We start from the raw sequence: 12229 nt of genomic DNA, 5'->3' as shown, positions 1-12229 counted from the left end.
GAGGTGGGAGAGAGTAAGCTGCAGTCTGTAACATCAGTTATCTAGTGTGTGTGTGTGCACACTTTCCCTAAAGACGGCAGCCCACCTCCCAGGACCCAGCTCACCATCTGCGCCTGTGTATCACTGAGATTCTGGCAGAGGGGCGCTGTGATGCCAGTCTCTGAGCTTATGTCCTTTGGAGACTGAGGGACGTAGGGAGGGACAGGCGTGGGCAGTATCCACTTGGACCTTGGAATGTCCCTCTCCCCTCCTGGCATCTGAGCCTCTATTTCAAAGGCTGCCGATCGCTCACAATCTGAGACTGATTTTGGTGCCTGGAGATGCGCGGGAGCTGCCCAGGGCCTGTGGGATCTGAGATCACAGGTGTGATGACATCACAAGAAGCAGATGCTCCAGCCCGCTCTTTCCTGCTCCTTCCTGCCCCTGCTTTGGGGCCTCAGAGGCCGCTTGGGCTGCAAGGGTCTTCCGGGGCCTCCCCGGCCACTCCTCTGGTTGCAGACTGATTGAAACCAATCATCCCTCGAGGTTGCCCTGCGGGGAGGTGCGTGTGAGCTTATTGTCCGAGCTGGGAAGCCACTTCTGGGTCATGTCACTCTCTCCTTCCAGGAACCCCTGCAGATGTCTACCTTAGACCACCCTCGCTGCAGTCTGTGTTCACCCCCTTGGCTGTGGGCTTCTCTCCACACGTAGGAGCCCTTCAGCCTGGATGTTGCAGGGTAGCCTCCTTCCAACTTGCTTGTCCTGGCGTCAGGAAGGAAGCACCCTGCCCCTTGTGGGGCGTTTGATGCTTTTCAAAGCCCTCTCACGCCCCATACCACTCGAACAGCCCCTTACACAATAGTCCTCTGCAGCAGGAATGGCTGGGAGTGTTGCCTCTGTGTTACAGAGAAAATGGGGGTGCAGAGCAGTCAAGTGACTTGTCTGTGTCCCCAAAATGAGTAACAAGCATTTCCAGGCCTTTGACTCCAAAGATCAACCTGTTGAGACCTCACGCTATTATCAGAGATGCCCCGTCCCTGGCGGTCCAGTGGTTAAGGCTCCAAAGCTTCCACTGCAGGGAATGCACGTTCGATCTCTGTTAGGGCGACTAAGATCTCACAATCTCACAAACCGCGCAGTGTGGCCAAAAAAAAGGAAAGGAACTTCCACCATTGATGGTCCCCTGGGAGACTGGCTTAATCAGCCACACTTAACATCTGATGAGCCGACTCCCCAGTCTCAAGAGAGCGGCCCAGGGTTTGTTCATGATCTGTGGTGACCATCCTGGGCTGTACCGATCAGCCTCGAGCTCTAGCATTTGAAGGAAGGCCAGAGACTGGTGAGGCTGAGCGCAGCGGCACGTGGAGTCAGGGTCGGACACGTGCTGATTGGAGGCGTGGAGGAGCAGGTGCTGCGAGCAGCGAAGGAGGCTGCTCCAGGGAGAGGGGCCTGGGAAGGTGCGCGAGGGGCAGCCCGGATGGAAGATCCAGTGACCTCAGAGAGGGAGAGGGCCGGGAACGTTTGGATCCGGTGAGCTGGCTGGATGTCGCACAGTCGGGCCCCACGACAGACCCTGCAGCTCTTCAACAATCCCCCGTTTCCAGAGCTGCTGAGCTGATGAGAACATGGAATAGCTGGCAGGGCCAGAGCCGTCTTAGATGCAACAGCCGAAAGGCCAGCTCACACTGGCTTAGGTGGAAAGTAGACCTCATTGGCTCCAGGCTCGTTGGGAAAGACCCTGATGCTGGGGAAGACTGAGGCAAAAGGAGAAGGGGATGACAGAGGATGAGGTGGCTGGATAGCATCACTGACTCAATGGACGTGAATCTGAGCACACTCCCAGAGAGAGTGAAAGACAGGGGAACCGGGAGTGCTGTAGTCCACGGGGTCGCAAAGACTCGGACGTGACTTTGTGACTGAATAACATCGACAACAATTGGCTCAAGGCACTGAAACTCCAGGGGCAGACCCGGGCAGGCCTGGTGAGGTCCAGGGCCTCAAACAAATGCCGTGGGGCTTGTGGCCCACTCTGCTTTTCCCTGCTGGCTCTCTGGCTCTCTCTCTCTCCTCATGGTGGCAAGGTGGCTGCCAGCACCACCAGACATTCTCCCTACTTCTCAGCAACTCCAGCATAAAGTGAGCATTTCTCTTCCTAAGAGTTTCCAATGGAAGTCCCAGGACAAAGTTCCAGTGGCTCTGACCATGTCACATGCTCACCCCAGAACTGATCTCTAGGGCTAAGGATATGGGATAATTCTGATGGGTCAGGCCTGAATCATATGTCCCCCTCTGGAGCCCATGTGTGTGAAGTCAAGCTCCACCTGAAGCCCCAGGGACCAAAAGCAGAGAATGATGGTTTTACCAAGAGCATCAGGGCAGTGGGTCTCAAGAAGAGTGTGTTAGCCCAGGTAAGCCACGTGCTGCAATAAACACCCCAGCACGTCAGCAGCTAACACAATACAGTTTCATTTCTTGCTCCCATTGGTGTCAGGGCTGGGGCTCTACTTTTTATGCTCATCCAGGGGCCCAGGCTGGTGGAGGCTCTGTCATCTTCAACACTTAGCTTCCCAGGACACCCTGGGTTGATGACATCCAACAGGTCTGTGGGAGAATAAAGCAAAGGTTACATTTTGTTAGGTCCAGGCCCCGGGCGAGGCACTCATCTATTGTACTGGCCACAGCTTAGTCACATAACCACATCTCAGTGCCAGGGAGAAAGGGGAGGCAGTCTGTACCTTAAAAGAGGGGTGGGTGAATCCCGGGCAGGCAAAAACAAGACCCACCTGTGCCTTCTAGAACAGTCCAAGTCCTTCAGCCTTTGTCCCTGGCATGCAGCAGGACTGGCCCAATCTTTCCAGCTGCGGTCTCCTTTATGATGTCTGGATCCACCTGCCCCCTTCACCCCTTGCCTACCCAACCTCCTTCGCATTCTTACATTGAGTGATGAGGAGGCTTTTTTATCCTGGATCAGCTGCCAAGCCCATAGTTGCTCTGCGGACAGGCGGGCAGTGGAACAAAGGGACAGAGAGAACAGTTTTGATTTTAAGACTCCTCAGATCCACGTGTCAGCCCCCTCAATCCTTTTCAGCTACCTTTACTGGTCTCTAAGCCAGCAGCACCTTCCTCCGCTCCATGCTTGTGGGCGTGCAAAGCCACGTCAGTCGTGTCCGACTCTTTGTGACCCCAGGGACTGTAGCCCGCCAGGCTCCTCTGTCCATGGGGTTCTCCAGGCAAGAACACTGGAGCGGGTTGCTGTGCCTTCCTCCAGGGGATCTTCCTGACCCAGGGTTCGAACCCACGTCTCTTATGCCTCCTGCATCAGTAGGTGGGCTCTTTACCACTAGCCGCCACCTGGGAAGCCCTCCTCTGCCCCACAGCCCATAGCTAAGGGCAGACAGGAGCTGGAGGGAAGCTGGCCCATCACCACAAAGGACTGGCACCCCAGCTTTCTGAAGACCTTAGCTGGGAAGACCATGTGCCAACACTGCTGCAGGCAGCAGCTAATCTTTCATTCACTCACTGACCTCTGACGTGCTCACTGTGCGCCTGGCATTGTGCCGGGTGCTCAGGCGAGAAGGAGATGCAAAAGCATGAGATACTAGATCTAATCTAGTGTTAAGGCAATCACGCTCATGCGGCTGAACAACTGGAGATGAAAATAAGACAAGCTGAAGCTGTATCTTCTACCGTGATTTAGAGATGATGCCACCCCAAGGCATGAACAAGCAGCATATTTAGTGCTTCAGGGACCCAATCTCCTCATCCCAGGGCTGTCAGTAAGGAGAGTGCCAGGTAAAAATGATAATAAGCAACACAAGGGCAGCAGTTACAACTTATTGTGTGCATTGGGCACTGTGCTAAATTATTCAGATGTGCAAGGCTTTCATTCTCCCAACCACTGTATAAAATCTGGAACTCACCCACCCCTGTTTTTACAGATGGAAAATCAAGGCACCGAAAGCTTTCAGAAACCTGCTCCAAGTTATAAAGCCATCATCAAGTGGCAGCTCTGGGACCGGCAGTCAGGTCCATCCTGTGCCCAAGCCCAAGGTCTGACCGCCTGTGTTAAATTAGAGACGGCATCTGTCTGGATGATCTTCCAGCTGCCCAGACTGCGAACCCGGAGGGTGTCTGGTGTCTGCCAGGAGCTGCTCTGTGTTGTGAGTGGCAGCCCTCTGCCAGGGCTGGACTAGACCAGAGAGGGAGGAGGCCCCAACCTGGGGCTTTGGAACTCAGAGCGGACCCCAGGGACAGGGGCTGCGGTCTCTTCCGCTGGCCTTATCTCTTGGGCCTCGGTTTTCCTCCCCAAGAATAGCCGTCCCCCTGAGCAGGGCATCTGAGGATAGCTCCCCTTCAGCCTCCCCAGGCAGAAGCCTGGCAGAAGGAACGCTCCTCCACCCACTTGGTTTCCTATCCTGTGATGGCTCTCTGTCTGGCTCATTCATTCACGTATTCATTCAACAAGTTACTGTGGAGCCTCACTCTCTGCTCTGCGGTGGTCAAGGTACTGAAGTTCAGTTCAGTTCAGTCGCTCAGTCGTGTCTGACTCTGCGACCCCGTGGACTGCAGCATGCCAGGCCTCCCTGTCCATCACCAGCTCCTGGAGTTTACCTGAACTCATGTCCATTGAGTTGGTGATGCCATCCTACCATTTCATCCTCTGTCATGCCCTTCTCCTCCCGCCTTCAATCTTTCCCAGCATCAGGGTCTTTTCAAATGAGTCAGCTGTTTGCATCAGGTGGCCAAAGTATTGGAGCTTCAGCTTCTGCATCAGTCCTTCCAATGAATATTCAGGACTGATTTCCTTTAGGATGGACTGGTTGGATCTCCTTGCAGTCCAAGGGACTCTCAAGAGTCTTCTCCAACACCACAGTTCAAAAGCATCAATTCTTCAGTGCTCAGTTTTGTTTATAGTCCAACTCTCACATCCATACATGACTACTGTAAAAACCATAGCCTTGACTAGATGGACCTTTGTTGGCAAAGTAATGTCTCTGCTTTTTAATATGCTGTCTAGGTTGGTCATAACTTTCCTGCCAAGGAGTACTGAAGGGGATGGGGAAATGAGTACGAATCTACGAAGCAGTATGAGGTAAGACACTTCCATAAAAACAGGAATCTGAAGTGTCATCTGATGAGGACCACGAGAACAGCACAGGCCCCATTCTGAGTCTGAGAGGAGAGATGACCCCTGGATCTGGCAGGAGTGGAGGAGGGGTGTGCATTAAGGAAAGTTCCGAGGAGGCGGGACTGGGCCTTGTGAGAGGGTAGGGCTGAACATGTGCGGCCAAAGGAAAGGACATTCGAGGTGGTGAGAATGGCAGGGGCCTGGGCCTGGACGTGGGCGCACACGGCAAGGTCTGGGGACCCGGGAGCATGTCTGTGTACGGAAGGGGAGGAACAGGAGTCAGGAAGGCACGGGTGGCTGGAGCTGTGAGCTGCGGCCCAGTCACACCGGTCACGGCCCAGCCCCTCCCGAGTGGGATCAGGGGAGCAGCAGATAAGGCCCCAGAGCTCCCGGGAAGACACACTGCCGGAGTTGTCCCTGGCTGTGTTGTTTCTGGGACGCCCTCCATTGCCATGTTCACATCCCAGCATTACTTCTCTGGCCCAGTTGGTTAAGACTCCATGCTTCCACTGCAGTGGACACAGGTTTGATCCCTGGTTGGGGAACTAAGATCCTCCATGCTACATGGACTCATGCTGCATGGTATGGCCAACCTACTCCCCTCCCCCCAAAAAAAGACCTCCAAAAAGAAAAATCTGCAGGTTTCCATGAACTTGGGCAAACTCTGGGAGGTGGTAAGAGACAGGGAAGCCTGACGTGCTACAGTCCATGGGGCAGCAAAGAGTCGGACATGACGTGGTGAGGTAGGCTCCCATTATTCAACTGGAACCCCATAAACCCCAAAGGGAAAACAGAGATGTTCCAGTTACAGCAGGTTGGGGGGCCCTCCCTATTCCATCACCCCATCACTCCCCACAGCAGCTCCTGGGGCACACCTGGGAAACCCAGAACTCAGAGAATGCTCCCACTTTTATTTTACAGGTGGGCAAAGGATGCCAGAAATGAGACATGGGCGCCGGATGGCTTGCTCAACGGTTCAGGGATCTTCTTGAGCTTGTGTCTAAGCTCAGGGGATAAAGGCAAAGTCAGTGCAGAGAAGGAGGGGGTGTTTCCCAGGCTGGACCTCCCTCCCTTGGGAGCAATGAAGCCTGGGGCCTGGGGGGCTAGAGCTGCCCCCAACACCCCCTCTGGGGCCTGGTGGCTGTTGGCATTGTACCGGCCAGCTTGTGGCTTATCTCATCCTCGACTGCGAGAGGGAAGGTGGACCAGGGCCTCCCTCCATCACACACAATGAGAATGGAGGTGTGGGAGTTCACTGGTGGTCTAGTGGTTAGGATTCTGTGCTTTCACTGCCTTGGCCCGGGTTCAATCCCTGGTTGGGGGGAGCTGAGAACTCACAAACCATGCAGTGTGGCAAAGAGAGAGAGAGAGATAAAAACGACTTATAATCACCATTGCCAGGGGTGAGTGGAGTAGGGGTTGGGGGAAGGCAGACTAAAAATCCTAACCTAAACAGAAGAATCCTATGGGTGAAATAGGAAAAGATCCCAATGCTGGGAAAGATTAAGGGCAAGAGAAGGGGTGATAGGGAATGCAATGGCTGGATGGCATCACCGACTCAATAGATGTGAGCTGGAGCAAACTCCAGGAGATGGTGAAGGACAGGGAAACCTGGCGTGCTGGGGGTCCTGGGGGTCTCAGAGAGTCAGACACGACTTAGTGACTGAACAGTAACAAACGGGTAAAATGGTGGTTCTTCATATGGGCATTGTCATTTGCCAAAGCTTTTCCACAGACGTCATTCTGTTTCCTTCTTATAATCAGACTGTGAACAGGAATCAGCTGTCTCCCACTTTACCATCGATAAAGGCGGGGCCCAGAGAGGCTGAACGCATTACCCAGCATCACACAGCTGGAAGGAGGCAGACAGTCCTTGCAGTCCGGTCCTGTAACTCCCGATCTAGAGAACAGAGCGTGAACGGGGGAAGGAAGTCGTGTGTGTGTGTGTGTGTGTGTGTGTGCGCGTGCGTGTTTCGGGAGGCTGCTGGAGACAAGCGGAGGCACAGAGGCTAAGACTGGGAGCCTGCTTGTGAATTATTACATTGCAACTGTTCCTTTAATTATGTGCATTTCACTTGAGAATGTGTGAGCCACGGGGAAGGGCCTCCCGGACCGCTGGGACCTAGCTCAGCGTCTGTCCCAAGGCAGGCGTTCAGTACATTTCTGCTGCACACTTCTGATTAAAGAGGCTGTGCTTGCGGCCGTGTTTCTGGGTGAGATTGCCTCCAACAGCAGGGGCTGGCTTGCAGCCCCTCCTCCGCTCCCAGGTCTCTCCTATCTCTCTCTCCGTATGGGGAGAAACCCCAGCAAATCCCTGGAGGTTGATAAGAGGGAAGCAGTGAACACGCTACCACATGAGTGGTAGTGGGCCCCTGTCACTCCCCAAACGCGTGATGAAGTCAAGCCCGGCTTGCCCCTTCACAGTCCCCTGACCCTGTGTTCCGCCAGGCTGAAGTGACAGGGGTGCCCTCGGGTCTACGGGACACAGAGCCGTCCTGATGGCGGCTGACTGCAGAGGCCGCTTGTCTGGGCTCTGGACAAGCCTGGGATCAGTGCCCAACTCAGCACAGAAATGAAGAAGATATCCAAGCTCAGGACTCAGGCTGTCCTAAAGGTCTCGATAGACCTCTCCAGCTCCTCTGAAGGCAAACTGGATTGCTCACCCCTCTCTTTTACATCCCCAAGGAGACCCAGCAAATACCATTTGCCTCGACACACACACACACACACACACCCCTTCTCAAAGATACACAGCTCATGAGAAGGCCCCAGCCCCCTGCCCCCTCCCCGCCCAAATGCTCCAGAGACACTTGCGTTTGGTGCCCAGGCAGACAGACATTCCAGAAGCCCGAGACAGACAGCTGACACCCCTCCCAGGCTTAGCCCATGTGATTTGCAGGCAAGGCACCTGCTTCTGTCTCCTCTCCTGACATGAAGGGAACAGGGTCCTGGCAGCAACTCTGCCCCCCTCCTGAGAGTTGGCTCCAGCTGCTACGGGGGATGCTTCCTGGGACCTCTCCTGCCCTTCAAGGGTCTGATGATCATCTTTTCATCGTCAACAGGCCTGGCATCAAGCACAACACAAGAGTGGTGACAGGCTGAAAAAGCAGGAACGGTTTATTTACAATGATCATTTGGTGACACATAGATCTTTGGGCTTTTAGTGACCTTGTTAAAAGACACGTGGGCAGGGGCCCGCTCCCCCGGTGGGGTCACCGCACTCTCCAGCCTCATCTTGCTGTCAGAAGCTGGGTGCCGTCAGTACCCTCCGGCTCTGACAAGCCTTGGCTTGGGGACATCTTTCCCCTGTCCATTTGCTGGCCGGTCAGTGCCTCAAACACCTGCCAGATGTCCTCTTACCTCCGTTGGAGGCCACGTCTTGGTCCTAGCTGTGGGGCGCTGAGTGAGGACCCACACACATTTGTATGCAGAAAGACAGGGTGGGTGAGGAGGCCTGCGGGCACCAGGACACAGGCTTGGGCCGCGGCCTGCTGCACAGGGCTGTTCCCGGCCGTCTGTTGTTTGGGGTGGTAGGAACATCCCCGTTTTCTCTACAGGCAGAGCAGCCAAGTCCCAGAAGTCCTCCAAGGGGTGGAGAGGCCAGGCGTAGAGTCTGGGCACGCTTCCTTGTGTGGTATGGCAGTAGACTCAGGTGCCACTTGGGGCCTGGCCTCAGCTCTCCGGGGCCACTATTCTTCCCGCTCTAAGAATGCCTGCCCAGGGCTACCCGGGCTACGGGCAGACCCACCGTCTCCCCCCGGGGCCAAGATCCAAGGCCACCTTCCTGGTTTTCTGGAAGAGTCTCCTCCCCAAGCCCCCTTCTCTAGAGAGGATGTTTGGGGAGGCAGGGCGTGGCCTATGGGCAAAGCAACTTGGTGTTAAGCGTCGGGGAGGCAATTCCACAGTGGAGGGCGGCGGCAGGCTCCGGGCGTGGGGGGCGAACACGGAATACTGCTGCTCCCCCAGCTCGCCGCCCCCCACACTCAAGGGCATGTCAGGCGTCACCCTGAGCCAGGATGAGGCGCGGGGCGGACAGAGACCACGAGGGAGACAAGGGCGGGGTGGGGGGACCACGGGGAAGCCGTAGTGGGCAGGGCCGAGGCTGGAGGCTCTACGTCAGGCCGGCCGGTTCTGGGGCCGCGAGGCCTGTCCATCCGCCCCGCGCCCCCCACCTCCGGCTCTCAGCGCGCCTGGCCCGCTCGCTCCCGGGGGCCGGCCTTCCAGCGGCGGGGCTGCGAGGGCGGCGGAGGCGCCGGGGCGGCCCGCAGACTGCACGTCCTCAGCTCGCGGGCCAGGCTGAGCACCTCCGGCCGCTCGCGCGGCCCCGCGTCCTCGTCCTGGTCCTCGTCCTCCTCCTGGATGCTGCTGAGGCGCGGCGCCCCGCGGCCGCGCTCGGCGGCTGGGGGCGGCCGGTAGGCGCACTTGGCGTTGAGGAGCCGGCGCAGCGGGGCGCGGGGCAGCGAGCCGGCTGGGGCGCCCCCGGCGCGGAGGTGCTGCTGGCGCACGTGGCGCGCGTCACTCTGGCGCTGCAGGCGCTTGAAGTCGCTGAAGGCCGCCAGCGCGGCCTGGCGGAGCAGGCGGGCCAGGGCGCGCGCCTTATGCGCCCGCGCCAGCAACACGGCGTGGCAGCGCAGCACCACCGCCTTGTGGCGCGCCTGGTGGCGGTAGACCCAGGCGAAGACGCGCGGGTGGCGCGCGTCCGCCGCGCAGTAGGTGATGCGCGGCAGTAGGTAGGCGTGCGCCGGCCGGCGGCCCCCGGGGCCCCCCGGGCTGCTGCGCTCGCACGGCTGCATGCGGAGGCCGTGCGGCCCCAGCGTCAGCTTCATCTTGGTGCCCCCGCCCGGCCCGCAGCGCGCCCAGATCTTGCCCACGGCGTCCTCGGTGCAGCCGTCGCCCTTGGCGTGCAGGGTGACGGCGTTGCCCAGGTACCACACGGTGTAGGTCGGGTCCTCTTTGTTGAGCTCCACTTTCTGGCGCCGGCTGCGGAACACGCGGCCCAGGCGCTCCAGCGGCCAGTCGGGCAGCAGGTCCGGGCAGGAGCGCAGGAAGCTGGAGAGCAGAGACGTGTAGGCGAGCCCGGGGCTCAGGCTCTTGGCCTTGCGCTTGGCGTCGTCCTCCACCAGCACAAATTTGTTACGCCTCCAGGGCAGCATCGCGGCGGCTGCGGCGGCGGCCCGAGGGGCTGGGGGCGCCGGGAGCTCGCGGGCGGCCGGCCCGGCGGCCGGGGGAGGGGAGCGCGCCCAGAAGCCCGCGGCCCAGGGCGTTCGAGAAGCTGGGCGGCGCCGGGGACAATCGGTGCCCGCAGATGCCCAGTGCCAGGCAGGGCTAGCTGGCTTCGCAGATGCCCGGTGCCCAGCCGGGCTGGCAGCCGAGATGCCCGGGCGACGGCCCTGAGCGTCCGGGAACAGCTTCCCCCGGGAGTCGCTCCAGCCGTCCGGGAAGCCAGGAGGGGCAGGGGCTGGGCGGGGTGGAGACGCGCCCCCCAGATCCGAAGAGGGGGGCACCCCGCGGTCCCAGCCGCTCAAACTGCGGCGGCGGGGAAGTCGCCGGAGCCGGGGCTGGAGGCTGGCTGCTCGGAGGGGTAGACCGAGAGCCGCGACTGCGGTGGGGACTCCTCCAGGCGTCGCGGCTCCACCTCCCCCGGCTGCCTACATCACCGGGCGGGACCGCTAGCTCTCTCGTCCCCTCCTCCGTCTCCTCCCCCCGCGCCGGCCAGCGGGGCTCTTCGCCTGAGACCCGGCACAGGCGCGGTGGGTCGGGTTTAATCATTATTGTCGGAGGTCAAGGAGCAGGAAGCGCTTGAAATCTACCCAAGGGCTTTGACAGTGCAAGTTTCTCAGCTCGCCCTCTCAGCCCCTCTGGCAGGGTTCGGTGCCCCCCTCCTCTTTCTCGGATGCCCACTGCCCCTTACCCGCAGCTCCTGCCTCCGCGCATCTCTGAGCGCGAGTTCGGGTGGGTTCCTCCCGGGGCCGGCCTGGCTCCTTTTGCCTCCTATCTGCGCAGCAGAAAGTCAGCCGAGGTGGCCGAGCAGTGCAGTGGAAAAGTACTGTCGCTCGGTGAAGCTTCCTCTCCCGGGTCCCTCCAAGGTCGTGGGCCCGCCTGGCGCGCCGGAGCTGGGAGACCAGTCCTGCGCTGCAGCGGCTGGTGGTGGCTCTCGCCTGGACTGACGCCGGAGGGGACGCCTTGCGGGTGGGGAAACTTCCAGAGCCGACCGGGGTCTGTGGGGGAAGTGCAGATTAAAAGCTCCTTTTGGCCAAAGGGCAGCCTCTGGACCCTCCCAGGATTAAACAGATTACACTGCGGTTTGTGAGACCTCTCCTGCTCCCCACCACCTGGGCGGGGCTGGGGGCGTTGCATTCTTGACCTCTTTATCTCAGGATAGCCTGGCCTCAGCTAAGGGCCTTGCCCAAGGTCACAGGGCTGATAGGAGGTGGAACTAGGGTCCCACTCAGGCTTGACTGAGCCACGTGGGGGCCCTCCCTCTTCTGTGAGTTCTTCATATACTGGGTATGGATGGGGGATGTTCTATCCTGCCCTGTGACCCTCCAGTGGGGCTCTTACTATGGAGGGAGTTCTCCTGTGCTGGGAAAGAGGCAGTGGGCCCTGGGCGTGGGGCCACAACTCCCCCTTTCCAGGATTTGTTAAACCACAACAAACTCCCTAGAACTCCAGGACTGCTCCGATGGGGGTCCAGGAGTCTCCCACAGGGCCCATACCCAAGCCCTTTCTGTGGCCTTAGAACAGGTCATTTGGGGAGTCTTCCAGGCCAGGAATGAGCCCAGAGCTTTGGGCTAGGCCCCGTCACACCAGGTGACCTCCCAGAGTGGGGACATTGGGAAGATGATATGTCCCACAGCCTGGCAACATACGTCCGGGGCCAGCCGGCTGGGCCCAGCATCTGTGGGGGGAATACAAACGTATCCCCCACCCCCCACACAAGGCTGCTTCACCAAATGCTCCTCACAGGACAGGCAAATAAAGAATAGGAAATTACTTAGAATTGCAGCATCTTAGCTTTGGAGGGGGCCTCAGAGATGGGCTAGTCTCCTGCAGCCTCATTTTATTTTCAACTTGAAAATGTCTTTATTCTTTGTTGCTCATTATAAAAGTAATATGTGCTTG

The 12229-nt window shown here is 58.5% G+C and overlaps 1 protein-coding gene across 1 annotated transcript; it reads right to left on the bottom strand.

Moving 5' to 3' along the window:
- Positions 1-8208: 8208 nt before the first annotated feature.
- Positions 8209-10845, bottom strand: FAM43B (family with sequence similarity 43 member B). The gene has a single exon (XM_065927500.1). It carries the CDS (start codon positions 10258-10260, stop codon positions 9289-9291), a length of 972 nt encoding a protein of 323 aa, XP_065783572.1. The 5' UTR covers positions 10261-10845; the 3' UTR covers positions 8209-9288.
- Between the last annotated feature and the right edge of the window lie 1384 nt (positions 10846-12229).

The sequence above is a fragment of the Muntiacus reevesi genome, chromosome 3 (assembly GCF_963930625.1).
Source record: "Muntiacus reevesi chromosome 3, mMunRee1.1, whole genome shotgun sequence".
Classification (NCBI taxonomy): domain Eukaryota; kingdom Metazoa; phylum Chordata; class Mammalia; order Artiodactyla; family Cervidae; genus Muntiacus; species Muntiacus reevesi.
This window is presented reverse-complemented; position numbering and strand designations above follow the sequence as displayed.